Source organism: Coregonus lavaretus (assembly GCF_964263955.1).
Source record: "Coregonus lavaretus genome assembly, chromosome: 14".
Lineage (NCBI taxonomy): Eukaryota > Metazoa > Chordata > Actinopteri > Salmoniformes > Salmonidae > Coregonus > Coregonus lavaretus.
Window position 1 is genome coordinate 30,995,145 of NC_140001.1, and position 19,420 is coordinate 31,014,564.

Here is a 19,420-nt window from a genome sequence, read left to right on the forward strand (position 1 = left end):
CATATCGCTATGAAACAGTATATCTACTTTCAAGTTATCCATTTATTGATGTACAAGACACGACCCAAGCTCCAGACCCTCTGCATAATTCCCTGGTGACAAAGGGAAACTCCTATTTATTAGTGAATGTAATATTTGGGGATGTCACGACGCCCCTTCCAGGATGGTATGATGTCACTCTCAATATTTTCATGGTATTTCATCATGATATAATCATAATAGTTAGTGGTAGATATTTTAGTGAAGCTTGTGGTGAGCATTGTTCAGGGGAATGTATGGTTAGTTGTTTAGCTTTATGACTTATTGATGCCTGTGGATTATGTCCTTCCATCCACTTATAGTACTGGCTGTGAAAGGAACTAAGTGGGTCCTGTAGTTGGTTGAAGTAGAGTCTAGATTAGTGGTTTATATGTGAGAAGATATCAGTGTCAATGGCTGTCTGCTATGAGTTGGCTGGTGAAATCAGTTCTGAGTTAGTGCTATGTGAGTTATGTAGATGTCAGTAGCACCTGTTGCGTTGTACTGTATGAGTACACGCTTCCAGGCATGTTTGTCTGGAGTCATTGCAGGGGCAGGGTTAGTGCTGTAAATATGAATGTGTTCTTATTAGGCCAGGACAGATGGAGGAGAGAGGGGAAAACAAGCTGTTCTGAGCACAGCCACCCTGCAGTGGAAGAGAAGGGGGAATATATGATCAGAAAGACTAGAGACCACACAGCTGCAACACAGCTGGCCTAGACAGACAGACAGACAGACAGGTCATCCAGACAGACAGAACCAGAGAGAGAACAAGGGTATTTCTGGGCCATCGAGTGTAGATGGATCTTTGTCAGGCTTGACGTGTTCTCACATAATGTTTCACTTGTATGCACATACCCTGAACTTTCAACCATGGAGAGTCATGGTGATGGACATGTCGTAACCCACAGTAGCTGGTTTGAAGCTTCTCCCAGATAACATCTGAAACTATAATAACGTGCTTGTTGTCAGTTGTGGATATTTGTTTATTAGTTTTCACTGACAGATGCATAAAGATGTGTTTTTATTACAGTGTTCTGCCCCACACTACCACAGTCATATATAAACACTCAATGTCAAAGCCCTTTGCACCAGCTCTCTACCCAAGAATAAAAAGGCCATATTGAATAACTTTAATTGTTGTTATTTGAAGTGTACATACTAAATGTATCTATGTTAATATGTATGTTATTTGGGGGTATGTATCTGCAGCTGTTCTAAAGAATTTGTTGGGGAAAATGTAAGAATCCTATTTTGGTTTATATGTATCAACTCTTGTTCTCCACTTCTCCTATTTGTTGTATTGTAAGGTATTGTATGCAGGCTCTCAGATAGGGCTTTGTTTATGTTCAGCCTTTGATTTGGCGTTTCTCTTCGGCACTGACTTTATAATGACATGTCAGGCTGCTTCCTTTTCAAGATACTGAATGGCCTTTTTTTAAATGTGCCTCTTCTTCACCGGAGCGTTCTCCTCATAGACAACATAACAGGAGACTGAAGGGTACAGGAGGTAAACAGGAAGTGAACTCTCTCTGTGTATTTGTGTGTGTGTGTGTGTGTGTGTGTGTGTGTGCGATGTCCCTTCTCACTTCAGTCAACATTTTCAAGTACTCTACATTTACATTTTAGTCATTTAGCAGATGCTCTTATCCAGAGCGACTTACAGTTAGTGAGTGCATGCATCTTCATACTGGCCCCCCGTGGGAAACGAACCCACAACCCTGGCGTTGCAAGTGCCATGCTCTACCAACTGAGCTACATCATCACATTGGTGTGACAGTGACGTGTAAAGGTACAACATCCAACCTATCAGTTTTAAAAAAGATGCCCTCCCCTCAGATGAAAGATAATATTCGTTTTAAACTGGATTGGAAAATATCAAATGTTATTTAGAGCAATAAGATATTTAGTAACTGCTTGCATAAGAGTGACCCCACTGGGCACATACGTAATTTAATTGAAATGACGTGGAAACAACGTTGATTCAACCAGTGTGTGCCCAGTGGGAGTGCAATTGCTTGCATATTTTAAGCAATGTTTAAAAAGTTTTACAACATTGAGTAAACTATTCCAGTGCTTGTTATAAAAAAATAAAAAATGTATTTTTCAAAAGGCTTTTTGCCAACTGTCTGTACACACAATTCAATACACAGCACATTTATAAATCTGTGCACTGTATAATGGCATTTCATTAGTGCTGTATACTGCATAACGTTTCATTCTGTAAATTGTCACCCAAAGTTGACAAATGCATCTGATGTTTATAAGGCATCCTGCAGATATCTGTTGGTGTTACTGTAAGCAGTATGATCACCAGACCTCATTCACAGGTCTACATCTCTACATGGCTCTTTAGTATTTTCTGTGGCTTACTGCCAGTGTAGCTCTCCTGTTCCTGTATGTGTTGTATCTGTGAGTATATTGTAGTGTTAGTAGCCCACTGGATCAAAACTGCTGTCTGCTTGCCCCCTCCTCATTTATAAAGAAAAAGACAGGCTTCCAATAATGGGTGGTGTTAGCTTTACATCATCTTGGATATGTTAAAGTCTGTTTGCTGATTGTTTGTTTCTTGGTATGCACTACAAATGAACAACAGCTGACTTATTATTAACAGTTATTATGTATGTATGTTATGTGTGTGTGTGGGTGTGGGTGGGTGGTTTGGTTTCACTATCATTGTGGGGACCAGAAGTCCTCACAAGGATAGTAAAACAAGGAAAATTCGGACAGGTGGGGACATTTTGCCGGTCCCCACAAGGAAAGTTGCTATTTTAGGTTTAGGGATTAGGTTTAAGGATAGGAGTTAGGCTTAGTTTTAGGGTTAGGGGTTTGGGGTTAAGGTTAGCGTTAGGTTAAGGGTTAGGGAACATAGGATTTTGAATGGGAATAAATTGTTTGGTCCCCACAAGGATAGTAAAACAAACGTGTGTGTGTAAATATTGTATATCAACGCTGTAGTTGGTGGACTTCTGAGTTAAATCTGTATGCTTTTTGATTGACTGATGCATCTCCAGCTTTGTTCAAGCGCTAAATCCATCTATCCATGTTGGACATCTGTGTGTCCTTGGCTTAAAGCCACATGGCCTCTGCTACTGTGTGTATGTACAAACTTGCATGTGTGTATGAAACTTCTCTTTTTTTGTGCTCAACTTTGTGTTCTTAATGTATTCTTCTACTAGAAGAAGAGAAAATATAGATTTTTGGAAGAAAGAAAAAAAGTGAATGTATCACTCTTGTCAGTTTTTGTTTGGCCATTTTTTAAAAGTGAACAATGGTGTGGGCTCAGATTAACAAAGGTGTTGGCTCAGATTAACACAGGTGTGGGCTCAGATTAACAAAGGTGTTGGCTCAGATTAACACAGGTGTGGGCTCAGATTAACAAAGATGTGTACATTATTGTGAAGGGCATGCCAATCGTGGGATGACTGTATGTACAGAGGTCTATAAATATGAAGCTGTATAGAGAAATATTTGCCAAATGATGCCCTGTGAATATTGTTTTAATTAAAGGGGAATGGCTGGAATTGCAAATAGTGCTGCTTATGAGCGTCAAGTATATGAAATAAAGATTTATGTTCTCTAGCAAATTCAATCATGTGTTTATTAAACTCCTGAGGATATAAAGCTTGAGTGCATTGCATCTTATATAGGTCTGCTGCAGGTAATTTTGGAGACAATATTATATCAGATAGAGTGCATGCAGACTGCAGAGCATTGGGCCAAAAACCTTATTACACTTCAATAATAATAGCTTTTGTTTAGCCCTGCACTCTCACAATCAGACCTCTAAGAATTGTATGAGTTACCTTGCCTTCAAGTCAGAATATATTATCAATTGTTGTCAGGAATGAAAAATGCAGATTTTCAATTAGTATAGACTACTATAATTCCAGTCCTATAAAGTTGGAAAAGATGATGCGGCTGAACTAAAGTGAGGGCTTGTGGTATTAGTTTTAAAACAACAACACAAACAGCGACAATAAAGACATCAAAATGCTAATCCACATTTCTATATTCATTGCCTTATTGTCGTAACTATTGGGCATTATGCAAGCCAAGTAAAGTAATTACATCTACCCCGGGCTTTTCCCTTTTAATAAAAAAAACTAACATTCCAACAAAACTAACAGATAAAATGTAAAGTGACATTTTACGTGGAATTTGGAGTTCTAGCCTTCTCTCACACACACCCTGCAACACCAGGAACCGCTGGGACAGGATTGCTCTCACCGCAACGTCTGAAGCATCCACCTCCACAATGAATGGCAGGGACGGATCAGGATGCCCGAGGACCGGGGCCGATGTAAAGCGGCGGTTCAGCGCATCAAATGCATTCCCCGCTTCCGGGGTCCAGGCGAAGGAGCGCACGCTCGTCTGGGTGAGGGCTGTCAGGGGAGCTGCCAGGGAGCTAAAATTGCGAACCCTAAAAACCGCTGTAGTTGCTTGAGGGATGAGGGCTGGGGCCAATCCAGTACCGCGCTGACCTTGGCTGGGTCCATCTGTAGGTCCCCCTGGGTGACGATGAACCCCAGGAAGGAGACTGTCTCTGTGTGGAACATGCACTTCTCCGCCTTGACGTAGAGCTGGTGACGGAGAAGGCGTTGGAGGACCTGCCGAACATGCTGCTGGTGTTCACTCATGTCCTTTGAGAATATTAGGATGTTATCCAAATACACGAAGACGCTGTAGTCGAGGAGGTCCCGGAGCACGTCATTGACCAACGCCTGGAACACCGCAGGCGCGTTGGCTAGACCGAATGGCATGACTTGGTACTCGTAATGCCCACTGGGTGTGTTAAAAGCCGCCTTCCACTCGTCCCCCTCCTGAATCCTCACCAGGTTGTAGGCATTGCGTAATCCAGCTTGGTGAAGACCCGGGCTCCATGCAACGACTCGAATGCCGTCGTTATCAGGGGGAGTGGATAGCGGTTCTTAACCGTGATGTCGTTGAGCGCCCGGTAATCAATGCACGGCCGCTGCCCACCGTCCTTTTTCCCCACGAAGAAGAAGCCCGCGCCCGCAGGTGAGATAGAGGGACAGATGTGACCCTCGATGAGTGCCTCGTCGATATACTCCCTCATGGCCAGCGTCTCCGGCCAGGACAAGGAAAACAATCGCCCTCGTGTGGGCATGGCGCCCGGCAGGAGATTGATAGCGCAGTCGTATGGCCTGTGAGGAGGTAGGCCCTTGGCATGCCTCTTACTAAACACCTCCCCCAGATCCCAATACTCCCAGGGAATGCCTGCCAGGTCTGGGCCGGTGACGGAGTCTGTAGCTGCCGTCCTCCCGGTGGCAACCGCCGCTAGCGCGGTAGGTGGTTCGGAGTGGGGGACCTTGGGAAGAGGTGAGGACTGGTAGGTGGTCTAGGACGGTGGTTTGGGCTGATAAGTGGTCGGTGGAGACCGGAACAGGATGGGGCGGAGCCTCCCTCCAGGATGAGCAGCCCCGTGGACCAGTCTATCTGGGGTTTGTGGGTGACCAGCCAGGGGTGCCCGAGGACGAGGGGACACTCCGGAGAGTCCACAATGAAAAACTGGATATCCTCACATAGCCCCCCCCGCCACCCGGACACGAACGGGGACAGAGCGCCGGGTGATGAAGCCCGACCCCAACGGCCGGCCGTCCAGGCCCATGATCGGAACTGGCTCGGAGAGGGAGAGTAACGGAATCCTCCACCCTTGGGCCAGACCCGCATCCATCAGGTTTCCCGCGGCCCCAGAATCCACCAGTGCATGCGCCCGACGCGCAGCGCGGGCCCACTGAACCCTGAGAAAAGTCTGGGAGTCTCTGGAGTTTCCGGCTCGCTAGCACCCCTCCCAATACTAGCGAGCCCTCCCGTTTCCCGACTTCTCCGGGCATGAGTCGCAGTGGTGACCTGCCTGGCCGCAGTACAGGCAACGTCCCTGGCGCAGACGCCTCTGCCTCTCCATCCTGGACAAGTGCACCGCCCCCAGCTGCATAGTCTCCTCCTGAGGCATCTCCTCCCTGAATCGGCGGAAAGCCTCCTGGTTGATAGGGGACGTGGAGGCGTCTACCCGCACCGAGAGTTTTACGAGGCCGTCCAGTCGCTCAGGCAGCTCCCTGAAGGAGAGTTTGTCCTTCATCCCCTCCGATAGCCCCTGCGCGTCGGGAAGGAGGAGGGTTGTAGGCTGAATACCAGGGAACACTGGGTGATGAATTCCCTGCAGCTCTCTGGACGTCCGTCATACCTCTCCGGAGGTGGTAGGCGGGGTTCCCGCGATGTCGCAGGCGAATCTGGAGATGCCGCTGCCACGGCTTCCTCTCCGCCGGCTGCCGGGGCTGGTCTGGTGTCCACCCGGCTCTGTACGGCGATCGTCAGCTGGCGGAGATTCTCGATGATCTGCTGCAGGCTGCGGTTGTGTTGGTTCAGCATAGCTCCCTGTGTTGCCAATGCGCTCCGATACTGTGCTGCCTCCGCTGGGTCCATATTGGCTCAGTTTTCTGTAAGGGTTGGTGTGAGGTGTGAACCAGGTGCGGTGCAGGATATACAGTAGGCAGTAGGCAGAGATAGTAAAACAAGGATCTTTACTGGTGGTCCCAAAGCCAAAATACAAAATAACGGACTTATCGCGATAAAAGAAAGGCGGAGCAAAAAAGTATCCAAAAACCGTCTGACAGCCAAAATACGAAATACTACCTACGACTGAAACAAATAACGAAACAGGGAGAACACTTTGTCAAGTACCTGTACATAGGTCTCCGATCAGACACTGAGTAGTACTGCTGGACATAGAGAAACTAACAGAGAAAACTGAGCAAGGGAACACATGGACGTGAGGGCATAAATACACAGGTGAACAGGTAGACACAGGTGACACCAATAGGATACTGATTAGTCCAGACTGTGAGTGAGGAGGAGCCTAAGGTTGTCAGAGGATGACACCTAGTCGGTCGCTCCAGAACTGTGACCCCCTCCTGTAACACATCAGCACAGCAGAGACAAGAAAAAACTTGGACAACACAATAAATTGCTACAGGCAGGTATGCCAAGCTGCACTGCACTGGCCTGGTTACATGTCATGGCGGCAGGTGGCCTAGCGTTAAGGGTGTTGGGCCATTAACCGAACGGTCGCTAGTTTGAATCCCTGAGCAAGGTGAAAAATCTGCCGAGGTGCCCTTGAGCAAGGCACGTAACCCTTATTGCTTGTGGGTCACCATTGATAATGGCATTTCTAATTCACATATGCATATTAATACACACTTGTACATGTGTGAAACAGGACATTTATGTAATCCACCATTGCTGGGACAGTGCTTGAATGGAAAATAAAATATCTGAAGAAGTACAGTTCAGGTTGGCATGATAGTGTGTAGCCAGCATGAATTTCTCATCCCTGTCCATAAACCCATTCTATCAGGAACTGAAAAGCATGGCTGTCAGCATTAGGCTTCAGAGGTGGTCAGACTAGCACGAAGTGAGCTATAGGAACTTGAGTTATCAGAAGGGCCCTCTTTCCCCTTTATACAGTAGTGCACTACTTTTGACCAGAGCCCTATGGGCCCTTATTAGGACTAGGCGATTTGGCCAAAATATCATACCACAATATGTTGTCAAATTTTTTATGGTATGGTGACCATAGTACTTGTTTTATACTCAAACAAACTAGGACAAAACTGACAGTGAAGTAGCCCAATTTGTAGAACTTTTAATTTATTTAGCACTGTATCAACATATTGTCGATACCGGTATACCTTAAGATACAATATATCGCCCAGGCGTAGCCCTTATAGTGCACTACTTTTGACCAGAGCTTTATTGGTCATGGTCCAAAGTAGTGCACTCTAGGGGATAGGGAGCCACATGGGACTCAGAACCTCTTCCACCTGGCTGACTTCAAGCTTAGTGTGTAAAGTGAACCTCTGTGATGTCCAGAGGTGGGACCAAGTCACTATGATTCGAGTCACAAGTAAGTCTCAAGTCAAAAGATCCTAGTCTCAAGTCGAGTCCTAAGTTGACTCGAGTCAAGTCCAAGTCGTGCATTCTAAGAGCAAGTCAAGTTGAGTCCAGTGGCGACCCGTCATTCAGGGTGGGTGGGGCAGAGCCCCACCTGTTTTGAGCCCCATCTGTTTAGCTAAAACAATGTATATATACACTACCGTTCAAAAGTTTGGGGTCACTTAGACATTTACTTCTTTTTGAAAGAAAAGCAATTTTTTTGTCCATTAAAATAACATCAAATTGATCAGAAATACAGTGTAGACATTGTTAATGTTGTAAATGGCTATTGTAGCTGGAAATGGCTGATCTTTAATGGAATATTGTCACGCCCTGGCTCTGGGGACACTGTTATGTTGAGCCAGGGTGTGTAATTCTATGTTTGTATTTCTATGTTGGCCTGAGTGACTCCCAATCAGAGGCAACGAGTGTCAGCTGGTTGTCTCTGATTGGGAGCCATATTTAACTGTCTGTCTTTCACTTTGTGTTTGTGGTTTCTTGTTCTGATTTGGTTTGTGTTATACCGTAGACGTCACGTTATCGTTTTGATCGTGTGATCATTCTAAATAAATAATATGTTCACCTTCAACGCTGCGCCTTGGTCCTCCTCCTTAGACGAGCGTGACAAATATCTACATAGGCGTACAGAGGCCCATTATCAGCAACCATCAGTCCTGTGTTCCAATGGCACGTTGTGTTTGCTAATCCAAGTTTATCATTTTAAAAGGCTAATTGATCATTAGAAAACCCTTTTGCAATTATGTTAGCACAGCTGAAAACTGTTATGCTGATTAAAGAAGCAATAAAACTGGCCTTCTTGAGACTAGTTGAGTATCTGGAGCATCAGCAATTGTGGGTTCGATTACAGGCTCAAAATGGCCAGAAACAAATAACTTTCTTCTGAAAGTCGTCAGTCTATTCTTGTTCTGAGAAATGAAGGATATTCCATGCGAGAAATTGCCAAGAAACTGAAGATCTCGTACAACGCTGAGTAGTACTCCCTTCACAGAACAGCGCAAACTGGCTCTAACCAGAATATAAAGAGGAGTGGGAGGACCCGGTGCACAACTGAGCAAGAGGACAAATACATTAGAATGTCTAGTTTGAGAAACAAGCGCCTCACAGATCCTCAACAGACAGCTTCATTAAATAGTACACGCAAAAGACAAGTCTCAACGTCAACAGTGAAGAGGCGACTCCGGGATGCTGACCTTCTAGGCAGAGTTGCAAAGAAAAAGCCATATCTCAGACTGCCCATCTTAATCTTTTATTTTTATTGGCCAGTCTGAGATATGGCTTTTTCTTTGCAACTCTGCCTAGAAGGTCAGCATCCCGGAGTCGCCTCTTCACTGTTGACGTTGAGACTGGTGTTTTGCGGGTACTATTTAATGAAGCTGCCATAATTGCAAAAGGGTTTTCTAATGATCAATTAGCCATTTAAAATGATAAACTTGGATTAGCAAACACAACGTGCCATTGGAACACAGGACTGATGGTTGCTGATAATGGGCCTCTGTACGCCTATGTAGATATTCCATTAAAAATCAGCCGTTTCCAGCTACAATAGCTATTTACAACATTAACAATGTCTACACTGTATTTCTGATCAATTTGATGTTATTTTAATAGACAAAAACATTGCTTTTCTTTCGAAAACAAGGACATTTCTAAGTGACCCCAAACTTTTGAACAGTAGTGTACAGTTGAAGTCGGAAGTTTATATACATCTTAGCCAAATACATTTAAACTCAGTTTTTCACAATTCCTGACATTTAATCCTAGTAAAAATTCCCTGTTTTAGGTCAGTTAGGATTACCACTTTATTTTAAGAATGTGAAATGTCAGAATAATAGTAGAGAGAATGATTTATTTCAGCTTTTATTTCTTTCATCACATTCCCAGTGGGTCAGAAGTTTACATACACTCAATTAGTATTTGGTAGCATTGCCTTTAAATTGTTTAACTTGGGTCAAACGTTTCGGGTAGCCTTCCAAAAGCTTCCGACAATAAGTTGGGTGAATTTTGGCCCATTCCTCCTGACAGAGTCAGGTTTGTAGGCCTCCTTGCTCGAACACGCTTTTTCAGTTCTGCCCACAGATTTTCTATAGGATTGAGGTCAGGGCTTTGGGATGGCCACTCCAATACCTTGACTTTGTTGTCCTTAAGCCATTTTGCCACAACTTTGGAAGTATGCTTGGGGTCATTGTCCATTTGGAAGACCCATTTGCGGCCAAGCTTTAACTTCCTGACTGATGTCTTGAGATGTTGTGCACCAGTCCCTCCTGCTGCAAAGCACCCCCACAGCATGATGCTGCCACCCCTGTACTTTATGGTTAGGATGGTGTTCTTTGGCTTGCAAGCGTCCCCCGTTTTCCTCCAAACACAACGATGGTCATTATGGCCAAACAGTTATATTTTTGTTTCCTCAGACCAGAGGACATTTCTCCAAAAATGTGCAGTTGCAAACCGTAGTCTGGCTTTTTTATGGCAGTTTTGGAGCAGTGGCTTCTTCCTTGCTGAGCGACCTTTCAGGCTTTGTCGATATAGGACTCATTTTACTGTGGATATAGATACTTGTGTACCTGTTTCCTCCAGCATCTTCACAAGGTCCTTTGCTGTTGTTCTGGGATTGATTTGCACTTTTCGCACCAAAGTACGTTCATCTCTAGGAGACAGAACGTGTCTCCTTCCTGAGCGGTATGATGGCTGCGTGGTCCCATGGTGTTATACTTGTGTACTATTGTTTGTACAGATGAACGTGGTACCTTCAGGCATTTGGAAATCACTTCCAAGGATGAACTAGACTTGGCTGATTTCTTTTGATTTTCCCATGATGTCAAGCAAAGAGGCACTGAGTTTGAAGGTAGGCCTTGAAATACATCCACAGGTACACCTCCAATTGACTCAAATGATGTAAATTAGCCTGTCAGAAGCTTCTAAAGCCATGACATCATTTTCTGTAATTTTCCAAGCTGTTTAAAGGCACAGTCAACTTAGTGTATGTAAACTTCTGACCCACTGGAATTGTGATACAGTGAATTATAAGTGAAATAATCTGTCTGTAAACAATTGTTGGAAAAATTACTTGTCACGCACAAAGTAGATCTCCTAACCGACTTGCCAAAACTATAGTTTGTTAACAAGAAATGTGTTGAGTGGTTGAAAAACAAGTTTTAATGACTCCAACCTAAGTGTATGTAAACTTCCGACTTCAACTGTATATACACTACCGGTAAAAAGTTTTAGAACATCTACTCATTCAAGGGTTTTTCTTTATTTTTTCTATATTTTACATTGTAGAATAATAGTGAAGATATCACAACTATGAAATAGCACAAATGGAATCATGTAGTAACCAAAAAAGTGTTAAACAAATCAAAATATATTTTATATTTGAGATTCTTCAAAGTAGCCACCCTTTGCCTTGATGACAGCTTTGCACACTCTTGGCATTCTCTCAACCAGCTTCACCTGGAATGCTTTTCCAACAGTCTTGAAGGAGTTCCCACATATGCTGAGCACTTGTTGGCTGCTTTTCCTTCACTCTGCGGTCCGACTCATCCCAAACCATCTCAATTTGGTTGAGGTCGGGGGATTGCGGAGGCCAGGTCATCTGATGCAGCACTCCATCACTCTCCTTCTTGGTAAAATAGCCCTTACACAGCCTGGAGGTGTGTTAGGTCATTGTCCTGTTGAAAAACAAATGATAGTCCCACTAAGCCCAAACCAGATGGGATGGCGTATCGCTGCAGAATGCTGTGGTAGCCATGCTGGTTAAGTGTACCTTGAATTCTAAATAAATCACAGACAGTGTCACCAGCAAAGCACCCCCACACCATAACACCTCCTCCTCCATGCTTTACGGTGGGAAATTCACATGCAGAGATCATCCGTTCACCCACACCGCGTCTCACAAAGACACGGCGGTTCGTACCAAAAATCTCAAATTTGGACTCCAGACCAAAGGACAAATTTCCACCGGTCTAATGTCCATTGCTCGTCTTTCTTGGCCCAAGCAAGTCTCTTCTTCTTACTGGTGGCCTTTAGTAGTGGTTTCTTTGCAGCAATTCGACCATGAAGGCCTGATTCACAGTCTCAGTCTCCTCTGAACAGTTGATGTTGAGATGTGTCTGTTACTTGAATTCTGTGAAGCATTTATTTGGGCTGCAATTTCTGAGGCTGGTAACTCTATTAAACGTATCCTCTGCAGCAGAGGTAACTCTGGGTCTTCCATTCCTGTGGCGGTCCTCATGAGAGCCAGTTTCATCATAGCACTTGATGGTTTTTGCAACTGCACTTGAAGAAACTTTCAAAGTTCTTGAAATGTTCCATATTGACTGACCTTCATGTCTTAAAGTAATGATGGAGTGTAATTTCTCTTTACTTATTTGAGCTGTTCTTGGCATAATATGGACTTGGTCTTTTACCAAATATTGCTGTCTTCTGTATATCCCCCGTACCTTGTCACAACACAACTGATTGGCTCAAACGCATGAAGAGGAAAGAAATTCCACAAATTAACTTTTAAGAAGGCACACCTGTTAATTGAAATGCATTCCAGGTGACTACCTCGAAGCTGGTTGAGAGAATGCCAAGAGTGTGCAAAGCTGTCATCAAGGCAAAGGGTGGCTATTTGAGGAATCTCACATATAAAATATATTGCTTGGAGTCAATGCTTGGAGTTTGTCAGAATTTGTGGGTTTGACCACAAGTTCTCAATGGGATTAAGGTCTGGGGAGTTTCCTGGCCATGGACCCAAAATGTCAATGTTTTGTTCCCCGAGCCACTTAGTTATGACTTTTGCCTTATGGCAAGGTGCTCCATCATGCTGGAAAAGGCATTGTTCGTCACCAAACTGTTCTTGGATGGTTGGGAGAAGTTGCTCTCGGAGGATGTGTTGGTACCAATCTTTATTCATGGCTGTGTTCTTAGGCAAAATTGTGAGTGAGCCCACTCCCTTGGCTGAGAAGCAACCCCACACATGAATGGTCTCAGGATGCTTTACTGTTGGCATGGCACAGGAATGATGGTAGCGCTCACCTTGTCTTCTCTGGACAAGCTTTTTTCTGGATGCCCCAAACAATCGGAAAGGGGATTCATCAGAGAAAATGACTTTACCCCAGTCCTGAGCAGTCCAATCCCTGTACCTTTTGCAGAATATCAGTCTGTCCCTGATGTTTTTCCTGGAGAGAAGTGTCTTCTTTGCTGCCCTTCTTGACACCAGGCCATCCTCCAAAAGTCTTCGCCTCACTGTGCGTGCAGATGCACTCACACCTGCCTGCTGCCATTCCTGAGCAAGCTCTGCACTGGTGGTGCCCCGATCCCGTAGCTGAATCAACTTTAGGAGACGGTCCTGGCGCTTGCTGGACTTTCTTGGGCGCCCTGAAGCCTTCTTCACAACAATTGAACCTCTCTCCTTGAAGTTCTTGATGATCCGATAAATGGTTGATTTAGGTGCAATCTTACTAGCAGCAATATCATTGCCTGTGAAGCCCTTTTTGTGCAAAGCAATGATGACGGCACGTGTTTCCTTGCAGGTAACCATGGTGAACAGAGGAAGAACAATGATTTCAAGCACCACCCTCCTTTTAAAGCTTACAGTCTGTTATTCTAACTCAATTAGCATGACAGAGTGATCTCCTGCCTTGTCCTCGTCAACACTCTCACCTGTGTTAATGAGAGAATCACTGACATGATGTCAGCTGGTCCTTTCGTGGCAGGGCTGAAATGCAGTGGAAATGTTTTTGGGGATTAAGTTCATTTTCATGGCAAATAGGGATTTTGCAATGAATTGCAATTCATCTGATCACTCTTCATAACATTCTGGAGTATATGCAAATTGCCATCATAAAAACTGAGGCAGCAGACTTTGTGAAAATTAATATTTGTGTCATTCTCAAAACTTTTGACCATGACTGTATGTTGTGTAGTAACCTGTTAGTAGCCCATGTGCCTCACCCTAATAATATGACCCTAATAATATGGTCCTTTTCCCCTCATAACTTAGCCTATTGTTCTGACTTGGTGGTGCACATGTAGCCTATAGCCTGTTTTAGAGAAATGTAATCATCAAATATTGTAAGAGCTTTCATTGTCTGCTTATATGCCCCCTTTATTTATCCTACGGTTCTGACTTGGTGTACAGGGAGAATACTGTAAGAACGCTCCATGTTCTGAATTCTGTCGCTGTACATTTCAAAAGTGCTGAACAAATAGTTATATTGACTACGTCCGTCCTAGCTTGCTCATGAATGTCTTAATCTAAATTACGGATTGCCTCTTATCCGCTCGTCGTCCCCTTATGACATAGTTTGTACATCTCAAATGTCAGTAGAAACCACATTTGTTTAAATAAGTCAGCCATATCAGCTATGTTTTTTTTAAAGGCAGTAAATGAGGCTGAATGAACTGTTTCGCTGCCAGACAAGGTTCTGCTGATAGCCAGGTGTAGCAGTGGTAAGGTGTTGGGACTCTGCTGTTGGCACAGCTTTATGTAGGCCCTAACAGTTTGTGGGCACCGTTTGTCCCGTTATAGTGCAATTAATGTATTGTTTAGTGTGATGTTGTGTACTGGCTTTGCTGGCATGCATCAACAACAAAAAATGGCGGAATTTGCCCCACCAAGATTTACATTTAAAAAATCTATACATGCAACAACTTTTTCAACTACAAATCTTTGTCTATTATTGAGCCTACCAGACAGCCCATTTCATTATTTTGTCTACCATATCATACAAAATATACAAGTAGATTTACCAAATATACACGGGTAATAGCCCAAAAGAAATAGCCTCTGTATCAGACTTAACCTGTCCTATCTGAACGGACACAGGTAGAGGGCAAGACTGTATAGCCTCCCCTTAAGAAACCAAATCGAATCTGTCTAACAGGAGCTCAAACAGGTAGGCCTACCTGCCTCAACAAGAGAAAAAAAGCACTCTCCACTGGTGGGAGTTTGGAGAGCGCAAGTAAAGAGCCGCGCCTATGGTGCGTCTTCGCCACAGTAATAATTCATTTGAAACAAATTCCAAATGCAAGCTTCATAAGTAAATGATCAATTTCAAGAAATTGTTACATACCAAAATACCAGTAGACCTATGCTAGTAATTGTTGCCCCATTGCTGATGAGCTTGCAAAGTAAACAGTTAGTATTCTTAATCAGCAAACCATTTTTGGAGCTGCACATTTATTTATTATGGCAATCCTCTCTTCCTATAATTTGATGTTTGCGCTGCACACGATCATATATCTCACAGCAAATCAACAATCTGTTCGCTAGCTCGCCCCCGACCTGTATTGATTGACAGTTTTCTAGTCCAATCAGAGTGTCGAGTGTGCGTTTCACTAGCCAATCTGTTGCAGTTTTTTTTGCAAATTCAGTGCTGCGGCGACTGTCTCTGGCTCCGTGTAGAGTCATCCACAAAATGAGTGACAAAACATTACAAAACCTGGCCAGATAAATTGAAGCCATCAGTCTTCAATCAAAGTCGAATGCCGAGTCTTGAGGCTCCAAGTCCAAGTCAAGTCTCAAGTTATTTTATTTTCTATCAAGTCGAGTCTCAAATCATAACATTTGTGACTGGAGTCAGACTCGAGTCCATGTCATGTGACTCGAGTCCACAACTCTTCTGATGTCTGCAAGTCAAGCGTAATGTCATCCCAAACTATCCATGCATTTCTTCATATACCAACTACATCAACTTTAAAAAACGACCCTTTTATTCTAATGATTCCATAGACAATATAGCCACCACATCTTCACCCATTCATTTGCCATCTTGAAGCTATTTTGTCGCCCCTATTCTACCAGCAAGAGATGGACAACTGTCATGATAAATTGGCCACCAGGTGGTGCTAGAGACAGCTAAATAATTAGTGCGGTCTTATCAGTTCAGAGCGCGCCCACTGAACACTTACACCCGACCAGAGGAAAATTGAATGACAAGCACTTTCTGACATGATTCCAGCAAAGGTGAACGCAATGGGAGTTCTGTTGAGCGAGTGACAAGAGGCATGCGGTGCATTTCGGCGGAAAGGAACTTTAGAAAACGGTTTAGCCGCTGCTATTGATAGTGTCACTACTACAAATTAGCTTATTTTTTTTATTGAACTTAAAACTCAAGGCGCGGTGTATGGTTTGCTGCTAGCTAGCGTTGGTTTGACTGGGCTACATTCATACAGTTTATAACCGAAGGAACCGAGGCAGGATGAACTATGAAGAAAAAGCAAATTCACACAAGCCACGTTATGGAAGTAAGTAAAAGTGACATAATCCACCATTTTGCAAATCAATTCACTAGACATTTTTTGTTGTTGTAGCCTACATGTTTGTTAAATGAAACAAGTGGTTTTGTAAAGGCTGTTTTGGTAAGGCGAACCTCACGCGCTTATGTACCGCGGAATGTTCGATGATGAGCAGTGCACGGTAGAAAATAGATGAAATAGAATATGGTTTTAAAACAAATCGAATTAACTTTTCACTCTGAATTTGATTCTGCATTTCAGAAAGCTATCAAACTTTGATGTTATCGAACTTGGAGTTTAAATAAATGCAATCTGACTATTGTCAGACAATTTGTGTGTCCTGCCCCTCATCCCCATGTCCCTCAGACAGACACATTGCCCATCATAAACAACTAAACTTTGCCATTCAGTCCATACAGCTGTAAAATATAACCTTACAGTAATAGGACTAGTCCTAGTACACAATGAATGTAGTCGACAGTCCAAGGCCTCCGACAGAAGGCATTTCCCCAGTGGTTAAATATTAACTTTTTTCTATTACTGTTAAGAAATACACACCTGACTTCTACATGGTATTACAGCAATTTAACAAAGTCAATAAATCTCCTAAGGTTTCAAACTACAATAACATGTTTACCTGTTTGTCACTTTAGGCCTGTGTGTTATTGACAAGCTTTCAGCCTATGCTCACACAGATCTGAGAGCAATGGCAAAGTGCAATGGTGAGAGATATTCAATCAGTCAATCAAGCAATACGGTCAATAGTCAGTGTATAGCTTAGCTGCATTGTCAGCCATAGTGGAATTGCCTCAACCTGTTTGTTGGCCTGACATTGTTGTTTTCTGGTTTAACATTAACTCTGACTCCATGGGTCCAAACAGGAAAGGTATTGTTTGCAGTGTATGTGTCATTAACACAAAATGAGGAGTTTATTATTGGAAGGGCAGAGGTGGTCCTTACTCCTTAGAGGCCTTCACGGGTCCAGAAAGTTGGACCCGTTCCGAAATGGACCTGGAGCTTTCCCATCCGAACCCAATATGCATAAATTAATTTTTCAAATATAGAGACCCGTTCGGAAAGGACCCGAGGACAACTACACCCGTTCCGTATAGACCTGGTCAGACCCGATCCGAGTGAGAGAAGCAGCAGAAAAGTCAATTTAAGCTACTTTATTAACCGGAGCTGATGAAGCACGAGGTAGAGCGCTGATGCTGTAGCAGGGGCCTTGCTGTGTGTAAGCTACGGTGAGTGAGTGACACGGGGAGGAGAGAGCCCCACACCGAGGCTCTATGACTGTAGCCTATTGCCGCTTTGATGACTAATGTTTGGCCAACAACAAGCTACACGCGCCACTCTTGTGAAAAACAAAGAACAGCAGCATAAATTATACAATTTCTCTCTCTACTGCAGCAGTCGCGTTCGGATCTGTATGGGTCCTTCCGGACAAGTCAGTTAAGATTACACATACCCAAGACCCGTGACAAACAAATCAGATCAGACCCATTACATTATTTAGAATTCTGGATCCGGATCCGCTCGAGTCCCGGATCGAGTCTCGGGTATTCGGGTACAGGTGGATCCGTGAAGACCTCTACATTACCTTAGGTCCAGGGCCAGCTCTGTATTGTTTCCTTTGGGTCAGAGAGCCCAAGCAGATTATTATGTTCAGATGGTGATTGAAACAAATATACAAAAAGGAAAACTATTAACAGGCATGCCTAAACTAAAGATTCAAAATCAAAATGAAAGGCCTCATTGCCACCAAACAAACCAACAGCCTCACGGTTTGCAAGCTGACTGGCGATCCCATTAATCTTCTTCGATGAGGTTTAATGGCGGTTGGCATCCAATGAATGTTGCATTACCGCCACCTACTAGACTGAAGTGTCACTCCCTTATACTTTGCAAGAATAGTTTTTATTTATTTATCAACAAATACCCTACCATCTAACCCTACACTCACTCGTCTCGTACACCCAAATACCTCTCTGCAGCTGCCACCACAACCTCAATTTTCTGCGACTTACGTTCCATCCCTGCAGTACAGTTGATAGCCATTACTATAAATGCAAAAAATCCAATCTTACTGAAGCATATATCACTTGTTGGTATATCCCTCTGTACAGGTACAGATCTACTACTCACACCACTCAGGATCCCTCCCCCTTGACCCATTTTCCTCTACTTTCTTCACCTACATTAATTTCACATTTCCACAAACTTAAAAGTGTTTCCTTTCAAATGGTATCAAGAATATGCATATCCTTGCTTCAGGTCCTGAGCTACAGGCAGTTAGATTTGGGTATGTCATTTTAGGTGGAATGGGAAAAAAGGGTCTGATCCTTAAGAGATTAAAAAAAAAAACATCTCTTTTTCCCACCATTTTTAACTGATTCCAGTTCCTCCCTCTCTCTTTGACCTCCTATGCCTCACTTTTTCCCTCCATTCCTCCTCCGTATTCCAAGAATACGTCTCCTTATGATAATACTGCACTTCTCCTGACATACATCTTGTTCTCGCCCTCTAAAGGGACGGCATTTTCCTTTGACGATCCCCTTAATTGCCATCACCTGTCCTTATCATGGCTTTGCAGCACAGCACTTGGACATGATTACTGCTGCCCCCTGGGGGAATGGAGTTTGGTAGTGAGATGTAGTGTGCTGTCTAAACTACCAAACCTATTCCATAACAATAGGCTTAGGCTACATAATCAATCTGATTAGTGATGCACACCTCTGGTCTTGGAGGGCTACACTGTAAGCTGTTTTTTTTGTCAAGGCCTTTTAATCAGAGACTGATTTAAGACCTTGTTAAGCAGGTGTATGTGTTCTCTAGCCAATCAGTAAACTGTAATTGATCTATTAAGGAGCAGGGAGAAACTAACGCTAGCAGGACTGTGGCCCTCTGTGACTGGACTTACACACCCCAGAGCAAAGTGGTACTGTGTCTCTAGGTTACACCTGGAGCCCTTTCTCCATATTTGTAATACTATGGCATGGGCTCTTAACTATCAACTCAATGATTTGATAGGCAGAGCAGTTTAGTCTGTGGATTCACATGATTTGTCACTCCCTCAGGATAGAAAAACATTACCTTAACAAAGGAATGAGTCATCAAGTCTATAAATCATGTCCAGTGGTGTTTAGGGCTGGGAATTGCCAGGGACGTCACAATATGACGTTATCGTGATACTTCGGTGCCG

General features: G+C 43.7%; 1 protein-coding gene across 4 annotated transcripts in view; it reads left to right on the forward strand.

Annotated features, from left to right (window-relative positions):
• Positions 1–15,944: 15,944 nt before the first annotated feature.
• The window catches only part of LOC311141553 (ras GTPase-activating-like protein IQGAP2), a gene marked incomplete at its 3' end in the record, with an annotated part of 92,972 nt that continues 89,496 nt past the window's right edge, over positions 15,945–19,420 (forward strand). For all 4 annotated transcript variants that reach the window (XM_084176913.1, XM_084176912.1, XM_084176914.1 and 1 more), the window contains exon 1: positions 15,945–16,227. In XM_084176913.1, coding sequence (XP_084033039.1) covers positions 16,182–16,227 — 46 coding nt within the window. In that variant the 5' untranslated portion in view covers positions 15,945–16,181. The remainder of the gene's footprint in view (positions 16,228–19,420) is intronic.